Source organism: Urocitellus parryii, chromosome 9 (assembly GCF_045843805.1).
Source record: "Urocitellus parryii isolate mUroPar1 chromosome 9, mUroPar1.hap1, whole genome shotgun sequence".
NCBI classification, from domain to species: Eukaryota; Metazoa; Chordata; class Mammalia; order Rodentia; family Sciuridae; genus Urocitellus; species Urocitellus parryii.
In genome coordinates this window covers 139,022,681-139,037,407 of record NC_135539.1, presented here as the reverse complement: position 1 = coordinate 139,037,407, position 14,727 = coordinate 139,022,681, and the positions used below count along the sequence as shown (strand labels likewise).

The 14,727-nt window shown below is 37.9% G+C and overlaps 1 protein-coding gene across 5 annotated transcripts in view; it reads left to right on the top strand.

The window, feature by feature from the left end:
- Rabgap1l (RAB GTPase activating protein 1 like) overlaps positions 1 to 14,727 on the top strand; it is a 628,203-nt gene that overhangs the window by 79,171 nt on the left and 534,305 nt on the right. For all 5 annotated transcript variants that reach the window (XM_077803024.1, XM_077803022.1, XM_077803023.1 and 2 more), the window contains one exon: positions 6,110 to 6,176. In XM_077803024.1, the coding sequence (XP_077659150.1) occupies positions 6,110 to 6,176 (67 nt within the window). The remainder of the gene's footprint in view (positions 1 to 6,109; positions 6,177 to 14,727) is intronic.

Below are 14,727 nucleotides of genomic sequence, written 5' to 3'. Positions count from 1 at the left end.
TCATCCAATTTAGGTAGATCATATGTCTCTAGGAATTTGTCAACATCTTCAAGCTTCTTTCTTTGATTATAAATTTTCAAAATAGTTTCTGATAATCATCTGAATTTCATTGGAGATTGTGGTGATATTTCCTTTTTCAGCTCTAATTTTATTTACTCTAGTCTTCTTTCTGTCTTTATTTTTGTTAATTTGGCTGGGGATTTATCCATCTCGTTTATTTTTTCAGAAAACCAACTCTGTTTTATTGATCCTTTATATTGTTCTTTGTTTTCTGTTTTACTGATATAGGTTGTGATTTTAATTATTTCCTGTTGTCTTCTGCTTTGATCTTGGTTTGTTCTTCTTTTTCTAGGGTTTTGAGGTGTAATGTTAGGTTGTTTATTTGGTCTCTTTCTGTTCTCTTAATATATGAGCTCAATGCTCTGAACTTTTGTCTCTGAACTGCTTTCATACTGTGCCATATATTTTGTTATGTTATATTTCTATTTTCATTTCTTTGTAAGAGTTAAAAAATTTTTTTTCTCCCGATTTGTTTTTGGTATCCATTCATTATTCAGAAGTGTATTATTTAGTCTCTAGGTGTTAGAGTGGTTTCTGTTTTTCATCTTATGATTAGATTAGAGTGATTTCTTATTTTCTCTCTTTTTTTAAATAGCCTTCTATAGAGACTAAGTTCTCTACATGGGTAGCAGATTTAAGGCAATACTAAGCATCTATTTAAAGTTATATTTTCCCTAGTAATTTGTGCTAGAATTCTAGGAAATTTTGGGGGAATGTTGTGGTTTGGATAAATGTCTTCCAAAGGCCCATGTTTTAAAGGTTTGGTCACCAGCCTTTGATACAAGTGGTGGTAGGACCTAGTAGGAGGAAATTAGATCACCAGGGGCATGCCCTGACTCCTTTCTCTCTTTGCTTTATGGCTACCATGAAATGAACAGACCTCCTCCACTTATGTTCTCTTGCCATGATATATTATGTTGCCACAAGCCCAGGTTAACAGGGCCAAGTAACAATAAACTGAAACTTCTGAAACTGTGAGCCACAGAAATATTTTAATAAGTTGGTTATCATATTTTATTAAATCAAACCTTGTTATAGCAAGGCAAAGCTAAGAGGGAAGAAGTAGAATTTCCTATCTGCTGAATGAAGATGAAAGAATTAACTTGTTTGTATATATCTTTTGCTGATAAATATAAATTCTAATGGAGAGACTTCTTCTTTCCATTATTGTTGGCACCAAAGCTAGTAGAGTGAAATTATTAAGATCAACAACTATGGAGGCCCCTCTTATGGGTTTGAATCCTGCCTCTGCAGTGACCTTCTTGAAGTTATTTCACTTCTCTGGACTTCAGTTTCCAATTTCTAAATTGTGAATAATACTTACCTATTAAGATTGTTGGAAGGATGGAGCCAGGTATAGTGTGGGGTAGTGTCACATGCCTGTAATTCTAGTGACTCCAGAAGCTCATGCAGGAGGATTACAGTTCTAAGGCTAGCCTCAGAAACTTAGCAAGACCCTAAGCAAATTAGTTGAGACCCTATTTCATAATGAAAAAATAAAAAGGACTGGGGATATGGCCCAGTGGTAAAGTGCTTCTGAATTTAATCCCCAGTACCAAAGGTGACGGGGGAAGGAAGACTGTAGATTGTTGTAAGGTTAGAATCAGTTAATGAACGTGAAGTATTTGTAATAGGCCCTGATGTGGAATAATGCTTAATAAAATGCTATTATACTGTTAGTAGTACTCTTACCACCACCTTAATCATGATTTTTACCTAGATGATTGGTGCTCTGCATGTAATAATCGAGAATAAGTAGCCTACAGAATCAAAGTAGACTGCTGCTGGGGGAAGGCAGATGTTGGCTAGATTTATTCAGAAACTATATGGGTAATAGGCAGTCCTTGTTTGGCCCAGTTATGATATGTATGAATATCTGTTGTCATGGTTTAGTTAAATAACTGTATCCACTTGTCTGCAAAGTTCAAGTTTGTGTTATTGTGGTGTATTAACTGTGAGTGATTACATGAAATACAAACTTTACTGTTACCTCTTCTTTCCATAAGTCATAATGTAAATACATGATCAGTCACCGTGTCACTTTTTTCAAAGTGATAGGTCTCAGTGTGTTCTGTTATTCAGTTAACTTACAGACTGCAAAGCATGTTGCATTGCTTCCTTGTCTCCTAGTGATAACTCCATGTGACATTTCACAAAAAATGGAAAACTGAAAGAGAAAACTTGGCACCCGAGATAAAAATGTAGCAAAGAAGTGAAAAGTAATAGAAGATATGAAAATGGTGATAGTAAATATGAAGACAAGCTGAGACCTAGGTTCCATGAAGCTGGGATGTGAACCATACTGAAGAGGTCTGCTGAATTCAAAACACATGATAAAGTCACTCCAATGTCTTTTAGTTTAAATTTCACTTGGAATAGGAAGCTGCTCATGGTTGAATTGGAGTAACTCAACTTCTTTTGGTTGAAGACTAGTAAAAAAATTACAATAAGTTTTGCTAGCATTGAAGCCAAGTACAGCTAGTTACCACATTGAAAGGGAATGGTATTACTAGGAGACTGGAGTTCAAGCATCTCTTCAGCTAAATTTTGAAAGCAATATGACATAAAGAATACAATTGAAAATATTCAGACATCATGTCAAGAAGCAACAGTGAACAGTATGTGTGTAGTGTGGCAACATCTGTAGTACACTGTAGAAATAAACTTTCAGGATTTGTATAGGACACATGCAGAGTTAAAGTAGTGACTGATTCTCTGTGGGAATGTCGACACTGCTCCTATTCAAGGGACTCTAGATAAGCAGGAGGAGCTTAGGGAAGATGAACCTATCAACATGAGTAAGGACAGTGGTTCTGTTGAAGTTGGGGGGAAAGAATGTCTCAGAAGTGACTTTGGCAAAATCTTCACATTCGAACAACTTTTGGATATTTTACAACATCGAAAATGCAAAGACTAAATGGAAGCTGATCCAAATTCAGAAAGGAATATGACAATTTCGTGTGAGGCACTTGGTTCCATCCTCAGCACCACATAAAAATACATAAAAAAATAAAAGAACAATACCTTTGTGTCCAACTACAACTAAAAAATAAATATTTAAAATAAGCCATAAATACAATAATGAAGTAGTGTTTGGCTTAAAGTTAAAACATTTGATAAATAGGAACTTCTATAGTTAATATTTATTGATATAATCTCATTTTCAGGAAGTTTGATTTCAATTTTTGAGTCAGGTCAGCTATTTACTGTATAATAAATAATGTCTAGTGTGGGTCCATTCTTCTTTGTTAACATTCTGAACTTACAGGCACCATAGAACTTGCTATATCAAATTGTAATTGCCTGTTTACTTATTTTCCTTCCTTACTAAACTGTGAAAGTCTTGAAAAAATAGGTGGGATATGAGTTTGCTTTCTACCTTACCAAGTAAGTTTATAAAAGAAGGTTGAATGCTTTGAACTCCCCAATAAACTGCTTAATCTTCACATTAGGGGTTTATGTTTCTAATAATATCTATCTAATTCCCTACACATTATTCCTAATAGATCTTGCGGGTCTCCATAGGAAGCCTTGTATGCTCTAATGAAGTATAATTTTGGAAATTACTAATACAGTTTGATAGAAAAAAATATGTGATTTTAGTGCTAGAAGAAGTAAATTTTAGTGCCTCTCCCATTTTCTAGAAGAGGAAGCAGAAGCCTAAGGGACTAGGTGCTTTCTTTAAGGTCACACTGCTAGTTGGTGGCAGGAATTTTTAAATTCATAATCCAGGAAGAGTAGTACATTAAAAGATCATCAAGCTAAGGTTAATAAGTATTGCCATTTAAGGGAAATTCAAACCTCTAAGGCTCTTTTTGTGGTAAAGTTTGATATAGGAATATTATGCTAAGAAAATATAAAATTTTATCCATTTTACTTGGATGTGCTTGAGAAACAAAATAATATAAAATTTTAAATTTTAAAAAGAGCCAAAAGAAAGAAGAGGGGATAATTTAATCTGATGGCATTGGTTCCAAAAGGGATTGAGGGACATGGAGAAATTATTATTTTTCAAACGTACAGTGCTTTGGTATTTGTTAACTTATTACGATGAGTGTATAATAGCTTTGTAACTTAAGCAACATTATAATAGTTAAAAAACAATAAAACACCATAATATACCCACGGGAAATGCAAGCTTGAGCAAAGTTTGCAAGAAAGTCGGAGACAGATCTGTCCTCATTAACCTTAGTTGAGGAGACCAAATTTTAGATCTGGAAAAGAATTAACTCTTTTATTAAAGGCAATAATACTGTATAATACCGTGAATTGTATGATTAATTTCATTAAATTTATATAGACAGTATTATAGGAGTTTATAGGCAAGAGATTATAGCAGTATATAGTAATCATTTAAGTTTTGAATACTAGAGTATAATTATTTATGTTATACTAGATTATATTTTGTTCAATGATACAATGATATATTTGAAAGTTATCATCAAAACTTATAAACTTTAATTGTGGTATATGTCCAAGATAAAGTTGGATGCCAGAAGGCAAGGATCCTCAAGCACTCACAGGACATATGTACTTCCCTTACATGTATTGGAATAGGACTAAGAACAAAGCTTGTTCATGGAAGAGAAGACAATGCTGCTGGGAAAGTGAATTTCAGGAAAACAACAAGAATTAGATTAAGGGTTGACTGACAAGCTATCACTATTGTGAAGTTTTAAAAAGTGTTATGTTTAATATAGTTACATTCTTTACCCTTGTGTAACTCCATAGCATATCTTCAGATTTTGGGAAGATATGATGAAAACATTATTAAGTGTGAGTATGCACTGTTGGCAGAGGAACGCTGTACAGATTACATTGCTTCTTGAGTTATGGAACCTGTTTAATAGCAATATGAATTTGGGTGAATTGTTTAACTTCTCTGAACTTTACTCTGCCAACTTATAGAATGGAGTTAACAATAGTCTTATAAATATAAAAATCTTAGATTTAGGTGAATTTTAGTGCTTATGAAAATAATTTACAAATGAAGTGGTGGTGTTGGTAGGATTCCTAAAGCTTTTCTAGCATCAGGAAGCACAGAGTAAGTAGTTCATATAACTTTTTCTGTTTCTTTTAAAAATATATTTTTAATATATATATTATTACTATGTGTCATAATTATACATAATAATTGGGTTCATTTTGACAAAATAGTTGCATATAAGGAATTTGATTTTGAACTACATTCTCTATCCTTTTTCCTCCCTCTCCTCCCGCCTCTACTCTATAAAACTTCCTTTCTTCTATATATACATAAAAGTGAAATTCCCTTTGGTATCTTTATAAATGAATTTAATATGATTTTGTTAAATTCATCCTATTTGCCTTCCCCTTTGCCTTTCTTCCTCCCTCACTTTTGTTCATATAACTTTTTTTTTAAATGGTATTTTTTTAATATTTATTTTTTAGATGTAGATGGACACACACAATGCCTTTATTTTTATGTGGTGCTGAGGATCGAACCTGGGTCCTGTCCGTACTAGGCAAGCGATCTGCCGCTGAGCCATAATCCCAGCCCTTTGTTCATATAACTTTTATTTAAAAAACTGAGGATATAGTATGACTATTGAGAGTTAAGGTTTTACTTTACTTTCTGTTAATCTGATCTGATGCAGAGAGAGCTCAATGTCTTAGACTTGTTTTCAGAAATTTAATTTTTAATTTTGCTGGGTTAATTGATCTTGACCTATGTGTTTGGAGTAACTTTAAGGCATAGAAAATCTCTTTTGTATTCCTAGAAACTAATTCCAATCTCACTATCATATTTTCTTACAGTCAACAAATTGTGGCCATTTTTATGAGGGTTTCTGATTTTGGTTATCTTTATATGCAAAATAAAGATCTGGAAATTTTGATAACTTATTTCTATGGGATTTTATTATATAGCTTAATGAATTCTTATTTTTGATGTTCTTAAAACAGCTAAAGTTATTTGGAAGTGCAAAGCTCAGATTGTATACTTATTATTAAAAGGTTTTTTGCTCACTGGGCTTCTATATATTCTTGATACCTTATTTCTCCTTTTTTCTTTCCCCAATATTTTCAGATGTTTTGGAATGTTATTAAGCCCAGGTCGAAACGTGAAGAACAGTGACATGCATTTACTGGATATGGTAATGATAATCTTAAGCACTTTAACCAAGTATAGATACTAGTTATTTTATATTTTAGAGCATTTTCTATTTTGTCATGTTTTCAGAATTGTTTATTTTAGCTTTTAGTATTAATAATTAAATTTGGATACTGAAACTTAAATTATGAGGGAGGGATTTAGTATACTTTCCCATTAAACAAGCATAGGCAAGTTAAAAACAAAACAAGGATAGTGTTATGATAATGTCCATCTGTTCAACTCTTTCACTTAGGAAAATGTCTCTTCTTTGATCTTAAAATATCAAGTATATGATTTTAACAAGCATCTCCAAAGTGGATATGGTGCCTTTATTTTAATGCTCTATTAATTAGAGTACTGTGATGTTTTCTTTAAAGCATTTCCCTGTCTGAATTTCTCCTTGATTATGTGTCCTTAGCAAAGTATATTTGCTTTATTTCAGAAGTGCCCTTAAAGACGAACACAGTATTTGGTGTAAAAGTAGCAAGCCATCTTAACTTTTAAACATCTTTTAAATTCTAAGATTGCATTTAATGAAAATTTTTGCTTTGTGACTTAGAAATGTTATATAGGAAATAATTACCTTCATAAAGCATTAATTTTCCTATTTAGTAAACTGAGATTTTTATGTTTAGTGGTAAGAGGTATTACATTTTTTTCTTTCAGCTGTGCTTTTTACATGTCATTTAAATATCATTATTATGTCAAGTTCTTTGAATTATTTCATGATAATGTTAATGCTGATTTTTTTAGCAGTTCTGGAATGCTTCATTCAGGCCTTGGGAATTTGTGTGCCAGTCATTGTGCGAAGTGATGGGATTGTAGATGTGAGTGGAATGTAGCTCTCTCTCATCTGGAGTTCATAGTCTTGTGATGGAAACAGACTTTTAAAGTATGTACCTAGATCATTTGGGGTCGCGCGCCTCCGGGCCGAGCCGCTGAGTCCGTGGCTTTGACTGACTCGGTAGTTGTGCATCCGCCCTGAGAAACTCTGTGAGAGAGTGCTCCCAGTCGGCTCCCAGAGTGATGCCTAGCGCATCCCAGATGGTAGGATTCTAAGATGGCGGCGAAGGGAGTGCATCACCCCAGGGCGCTGCGTCACTAAGCGGGAGAAAGACGATGCGAAACGGCTGAAGGCTATCTTTGGGAATTTCCAGTGAAATTGAGGTGCTCCAGAATCCAGTGGACAGATTTCCATCGTGCGAAGTTCGGCTCTGAGAGCTCCATTTCTCCGCACGGAGGGTCGCATAGCCTGACAGGCGATCGCCCCGCGGCTGGAGTCTGTGGCGCGCGCCGGGGAGCGGCAGGGTGCCGGAGTGGGGGAACAGCGATACGGATGGGGGGGGGGCTCCCGCCAGTGGTACATCGGAGCCCTTAGTGCTGAGTTCCGGCTTTGAGACAGAGGAGAGAAGCGGCCCAGTTTGGTTCCAGACACCGGTCGGACCACAGTGGAGGATAGCAGCCGCCATTTCGGAGAGATGATGTAATCAACGCCATGTTCTACTGATCTCAGCCCATTCAACTACGGAACAGGTGATTTCAGGCTGGTATTTGCCTGCGTCTAGCAGACAGATTTCTTGCTCAGGCTCGGGACTGGGGATCTTGTGGAGAATACTCTTAGGGGCTCTTGCCTGGCAAGGCGTGCGCTGGGCACTGAGCAGCTGGATTCTGGTTCCCGGGGCTAACCCGGCCCAGGTCTGAGGAAACTGCGGAGACTGCTGGTGGAGGCCAGCTCCAAGTGGAGCGTGCGCTGAGCTTGGGGCGACTGAGTTCTGACTCCCGGAACAGTTTTGGCCTGGGGCTGGGGAACCCGTGGGGGTTGCTCGCTGGAGCCAGCTCCCAGCAGAGTGTATCGGGATCGGAGAGGCGGGGTTCCGGCTATCTAAGCTGCTTTGGCCCAAGGCTAGGGAACCGGCGGTGACTGCTTCTCAATCAGGGTCCGGCGGGGTGCTGTAGGGGCAGAGTGGAGCTTCCACCTGCGCCCAGAGCTTGCCAAGTGACCTGCCGGCGTGGTACCATGACACCCCAAATGCAGCTGGGGCTGAAGAGAGTAGCCGCCCACGCCTAGAATAGGACCAGCGACTCCGTGGCGCGGTAGCCAAGTAACCTCATTTGGAGTAGGGGCTGTGCAGAACTGCCATCTGAGCAAGTAGGGCAGGCAGACCTGCCGCCAACTGGCAAGACAGGCCAGGTAGCTTGCCAGCATGGTGGACACGTAACACCGAGGCAGTCGCGTCACACTGGTTGGAGTGGGGGTGGAGCAGGGTCGCTGCCCGGGTCCAGAGGGGGCTCAGCGACCCGTTAGAGAGGTAGTCAGGTACCCCCATTGGGAGTGGGGGCTGTGCAGAACTGCGACCCACAGGCCTAGAGGTCTGCCAGCGCGGTAGACACGTCACACCAATTGGAGTGGGGACCCAGCAGAGCCGCCACCCACATCCAGATCAGGACCAAGGACCCCAGGGCGTGGTAGTTACGTTACCACAATTGGAGTGGGGGCAGAGCAAAGCCGCCACCCGTGCCCGTAGGGGGGGCAGACCTGCGACTGATCAGCGTGGTAGACAGACCACCATAATTAGAGGAGGAGCACAGCCACTACCCGCCCGGCAAGGGAGACTTCCCAACTATACAAGAGCAACATAAATAAATAGGGGGTAAATTTCAAAAACACAACAGTTGCACCAAGCAGAAAGAAACGCGAGCAGTATGAAAAGACAAGGAAAGAAAGGACCACAAGCAATGCAGGTCAACTCAACTTTAGAAGAGGTAATAGCTGCAACAGATGGAATGTCAGATAAAGAGTTCAGGATTTATATGCTTCAGATGATCTGGAGTCTCAAGGAAGACATGAGACAGCAAAATCAGACAATGAAAGATCACATTGACAAACAAATCCAGGAAGTAAAAGATCAATTTCACAGGGAGATAGTGGTAATAAAAAACAAACAAATAGAAATTCTAGAAATGCAGGAAACAATAAACCAACTTAAAAACTCAATTGAGAATACTACCAGCAGAGTAGATCACTTAGAAGAGAGAACATCAGACAATGAAGACAAAGAATTTCAACTGGAAAAGAACATAGACAGCTCAGCAAGTCTGCTAAGAAACCATGAGCAGAACATTCAAGAATTATGGGACAATATCAAAAGACCAAATTTAAGAGTCATTGGGATACAGGAAGGCACAGAGCTCCATACCAAAGGAATAAACAGTCTATTCAGTGAAATAATACGAGAAAACTTCCCAGACTTGAAGAATGAGACAGAATCCCAAATCCTAGAAGCCTACAGGACGCCGAATGTGCAAAATCATAAGAGATCCACACCTAGACACATTATAATGAAGATGTCCAACATACAGAATAAGGAGAGAATTTTAAAAGCTGCAAGAGAAAGAAAGCAGATTACATTTAGCGGTAAACCAATCAGGATAACAGCTGATCTCTCAACACAGACTCTGAAAGCTAGAAGATCCTGGAATAACATATTTCAAACAATGAAAGAAAATGGGTTCCAACCAAGAATCGTGTATCCGGCGAAATTAAGCTTCAGGTTAGAAGATGAAATTAAAACCTTCCACAATAAACAAAAGTTAAAAGAATTCGCAGCTAGAAAACCATCTCTTCAAAAAATCCTTGGCAAAACATCACAGGAAGAGGAAATGGAAAATAACATTGAAAACCAACAATGGGAGGTAGGACAGTAAAGGGGGGAAAGTAGTCAAAGAGGATAACAAATCAGGGTTAGTAACATCAATAAACAAATATGGATAGAAGAACAAACCATATCTCAATAATAACCCTAAATGTTAATGGCTTAAACTCACCAATTAAGAGACACAGGCTAGTAGAATGGATCACAAAACAAGACCCAACAATATGCTGTCTACAGGAGACGCATCTGATAGGAAAAGATATTCATAGACTGAAGGTGAAAGGCTGGGAAAAATCATACCACTCATATGGACTGCGGAAACAAGCAGGAGTGTCCATACTCATATCTAATAAAATAGATTTCAAGCCAAAGTTAATCAAAAGGGACAAAGAAGGTCACTTCATACTGCTCAAGGGAACCATACACCAACAAGACATAACAATCATAAATATATATGCCCCAAATAATGGTGCAGCTGTGTTCATCAAGCAAACTCTTCTCAAGTTCAAGAGTCTAATAGACCACCATACAATAATCATGGGAGACTTCAACACACCTCTCTCACCACTGGACAGATCTTCCAAACAAAAGTTAAATAAGGAAACTATAGAACTCAATAACACAATTAACAACCTAGACTTAATTGACATATATAGACTATACCACCCAACATCAAGTAGTTACACTTTTTTCTCAGCAGCACATGGAACCTTCTCAAAAATAGACCATATATTATGTTACAGGGCAACTCTTAGACAATACAAAGGGGTAGATATAATACCATGCATCTTATCTGATCATAATGGAATGAAACTGAAAATCAATGATAAAAGAAGGATGGAAAAATCAAGCATCACTTGGAGAATGAACAATAGGTTGCTGAGTGATCAATGGGTTTTAGAAGACATTAAGGAGGAAATTAAAAACTTCCTAGAGTTAAATGAAAATACAGACACAACATATCGGAATCTATGGGACACATTGAAAGCAGTTCTAAGAGGAAAATTCATTGCTTGGAGTTCATTCCTCCAAAAAAGAAAAAACCAACAAATAAATGATCTCATACTTCATCTCAAAATCCTAGAAAAAGAAGAGCAAAACAACAGCAAAAGAAGTAGAAGGCAAGAAATAATTAAAATCAGAGCTGAAATTAATGAAATTGAGACAAAAGAAACAATTGAAAAAATTGACCAAACTAAAAGCTGGTTCTTTGAAAAAATAAATAAAATTGACAGTCCCTTAGCCATGCTAACGAAGAGAAGAAGAGAGAGAACCCAAATTACTAGCATACGGGATGAAAAAGGCAATATCACAACAGACACTTCAGAAATACAGAAGATAATCCGAAATTATTTTGAATCCTTATACTCCAATAAAATAGAAGATAGTGAAGGCATAGATAAATTCCTTAAGTCTTATGATCTGCCCAGATTGAGTCAGGAGGACATAGACAACCTAAACAGACCAATAACAATAGAGGAAATAGAAGAAACCATCAAAAGACTACCAACTAAGAAAAGCCCAGGACCGGATGGGTATACAGCAGAGTTTTACAAAACCTTTAAAGAGGAACTAACACCAATACTTTTCAAGCTATTTCAGGAAATAGAAAAAGAGGGAGAACTTCCAAATTCATTCTACGAGGCCAACATCACCCTGATTCCGAAACCAGACAAAGACACCTCAAAGAAAGAAAACTACAGACCAATATCTCTAATGAACCTAGATGCAAAAATCCTCAATAAAATTCTGGCAAATCGGATTCAAATACACATCAAAAAAATTGTGCACCATGATCAAGTAGGATTCATCCCTGGGATGCAAGGCTGGTTCAATATACGGAAATCAATAAATGTTATTCACCACATCAATAGACTTAAAAATAAAAACCATATGATTATCTCGATAGATGCAGAAAAAGCATTCGACAAAGTACAGCATCCCTTTATGTTCAAAACTCTAGAAAAATTAGGGATAACAGGATCATACCTCAACATTGTAAAAGCAATCTATGATAAGCCACAGGCCAGCATCATTCTGAATGGAGAAAAATTGAAGGCATTCCCTCTAAGATCTGGTACAAGACAGGGATGCCCTCTCTCACCACTTCTGTTCAACATAGTCCTCGAAACACTGGCCAGAGCAATTAGACAGTCAAAAGAAATTAAAGGCATAAAAATAGGAAAAGAAGAACTTAAATTATCACTATTTGCAGATGATATGGTTCTATACCTAGCAGACCCAAAAGGGTCTACAAAGAAGCTATTAGAGCTAATAAATGAATTCAGCAAAGTGGCAGGATATAAGATCAACACGCATAAATCAAAGGCATTCCTGTATATCAGCGACAAATCCTCTGAAACGGAAATGAGGAAAACTACTCCGTTCACAATATCCCCCCAAAAAATAAAATACTTGGGAATCAACCAAACAAAAGAGGTGAAAGATTTATACAATGAAAATTTCAGAACACTAAAGAAAGATATAGAAGAAGACCTTAGAAGATGGAAAAATATACCCTGCTCATGGATAGGCAGAACCAACATCATCAAAATGGCGATATTACCAAAAGTTCTCTATAAGTTCAATGCAATGCCAATCAAAATCCCAACAGCATTTCTTGTAGAAATAGATAAAAGAATCATGAAATTCATATGGAATAATAAAAGACCCAGAATAGCAAAAACAATACTAAGCAGGAAGTGTGAATCAGGTGGTATAGCGATACCAGACTTCAAACTATACTACAGAGCAATAGTAACAAAAACAGCATGGTACTGGTACCAAAACAGGCGGGTGGACCAATGGTACAGAATAGAGCACACAGTAACCAATCCACAAAACTACAACTATCTTATATTTGATAAAGGGCCTAAAAGCATGCAATGGAGGAAGGATAGCATCTTCAACAAATGGTGCTGGGAAAACTGGAAATCCATTTGCATCAAAATGAATGTGAATCCCTACCTCTCGCCATGCACAGAAGTTAACTCAAAATGGATCAAGGAGCTTGATATTAAATCAGAGACGCGGCATCTGATAGAAGAAAAAGTTGGTTATGATCTACATACTGTGGGATTAGGCGCCAAATTCCTCAATAGGATACCCATAGCGCAAGAGTTAACAACTAGAATCAACAAATGGGACTTACTCAAACTAAAAAGTTTTTTCTCAGCAAAAGAAACAATAAGAGAGAGAAACAGGGAGCCTACATCCTGGGAGTAAATCTTTACTCCACACACTTCAGATAGAGCCCTAATAACCAGAATATACAAAGAACTCAAAAAATTAGACAATAAGATAACAAATAACCCAATCAATAAATGGGCCAAGGACCTGAACAGACACTTCTCAGAGGAGGACATACAATCAATCAACAAGTACTTGAAAAAATGCTCACCATCGCTAGCAGTCAGAGAAATGCAAATCAAAACCACCCTAAGATAACGTCTCACTCCAGTAAGATTGGCAGCCATTAGGAAGTCAAACAACAATAAGTGCTGGAGAGGATGCGGGGAAAAGGGCACTCTTGTTCATTGCTGGTGGGACTGCAAATTGGTGCAGCCAATCTGTAAAGAAGTATGGAGATTTCTTGGAAAGCTGGGAATGGAACCACCATTTGACCCAGCTATTCCCCTTCTCGGTCTATTCCCTAAAGACCTAATAAGAGCATGCTACAGGGACACTGCTACATCGATGTTCATAGCAGCACAATTCACGACGATAGCAAGATTGTGGAATCAGCCTAGATGCCCTTCAATAGATGAATGGATAAAAAAATGTGGCATTTATACACAATGGAGTATTACTCTGCATTAAAAAATGACAAAATCATAGATTTTGGAGGGAAATGGATGGCATTAGAGCAGATTATGCTAAGTGAAGCTAGTCAATCTTTAAAAAACAAATACCAAATGACCCCTTTGATATAAGGGGAGTAAACAAGGACAGGGTAGGGACGAAGAGCTTGAGAAGAAGATTTACATTAAACAGGGATGAGAAGGGAAAGGGAGTGAGAAGGGAAATCGCATGGAAATGGAATGCGATCCTCAGGGTTATACATAATGACATATAAGAGGAAAGGAGGGGTAAGACAAGATAATACAAATGGAAGAAATGATTTACAGTAGAAGGGGTAGAGAGAGAAAAGGGGAGGGGAGGGGAGGGGAGGGGAGAGGAGGGGAGGGGAGGGTTGATAGTAGAGAATAGGACAGACAGCAGAATACATCAGACACTAGAAAGGCAATTTGTCAATCAATGGAAGGGTAACTGATGTGATACAGCAATCTGTATACGGGGTAAAATTGGGAGTTCATAACCCACTTGAATCAAACTGTGAAATATGATGTATTAAGAACTATGTAATGTTTTGAATGACCAACAATAAAAAAAAAGTATGTACCTAGAGCAGTGGGTTAAGTGGTCTCTCTCGTGGTCCAGTGGGCCACAGAAATGTATTGGTCAGGTAAGGGCAGCCAGTTAAACTGAATGTGGAAACATAAATTAGTTATTGATCCTTCTTTCTTCTATCCCTCTCTGCAACATATCAGTAATGAATGTGGTTTTACCCTTGAAAAGCCATAACATTCTGGAGCTCTGAAAATTCCATGTGGAGTTAATTGGGGAGCACTGAGGCATTAAAAACTTTCAATATCCTAGGTCCTCATTGTATTTTTTCAGAGCTTAAAATGTCAAGACCAATGATTGGTAGAGATTTGTTCACAAAACCTCAATTCAGATGACAGAATTATAGAGCAGGTGTGAACTTTTGTGGCCCCTTTGTCTTATCCAGCTTGCAGGGTAGTCTTCACCCCTGAGACCTCAAAATCCATGGCCTCCTCATGAATCCTATTCATGCTTCTAGAGAGAAGTGGATTTCCTTTGCAATAAATAGTGGGG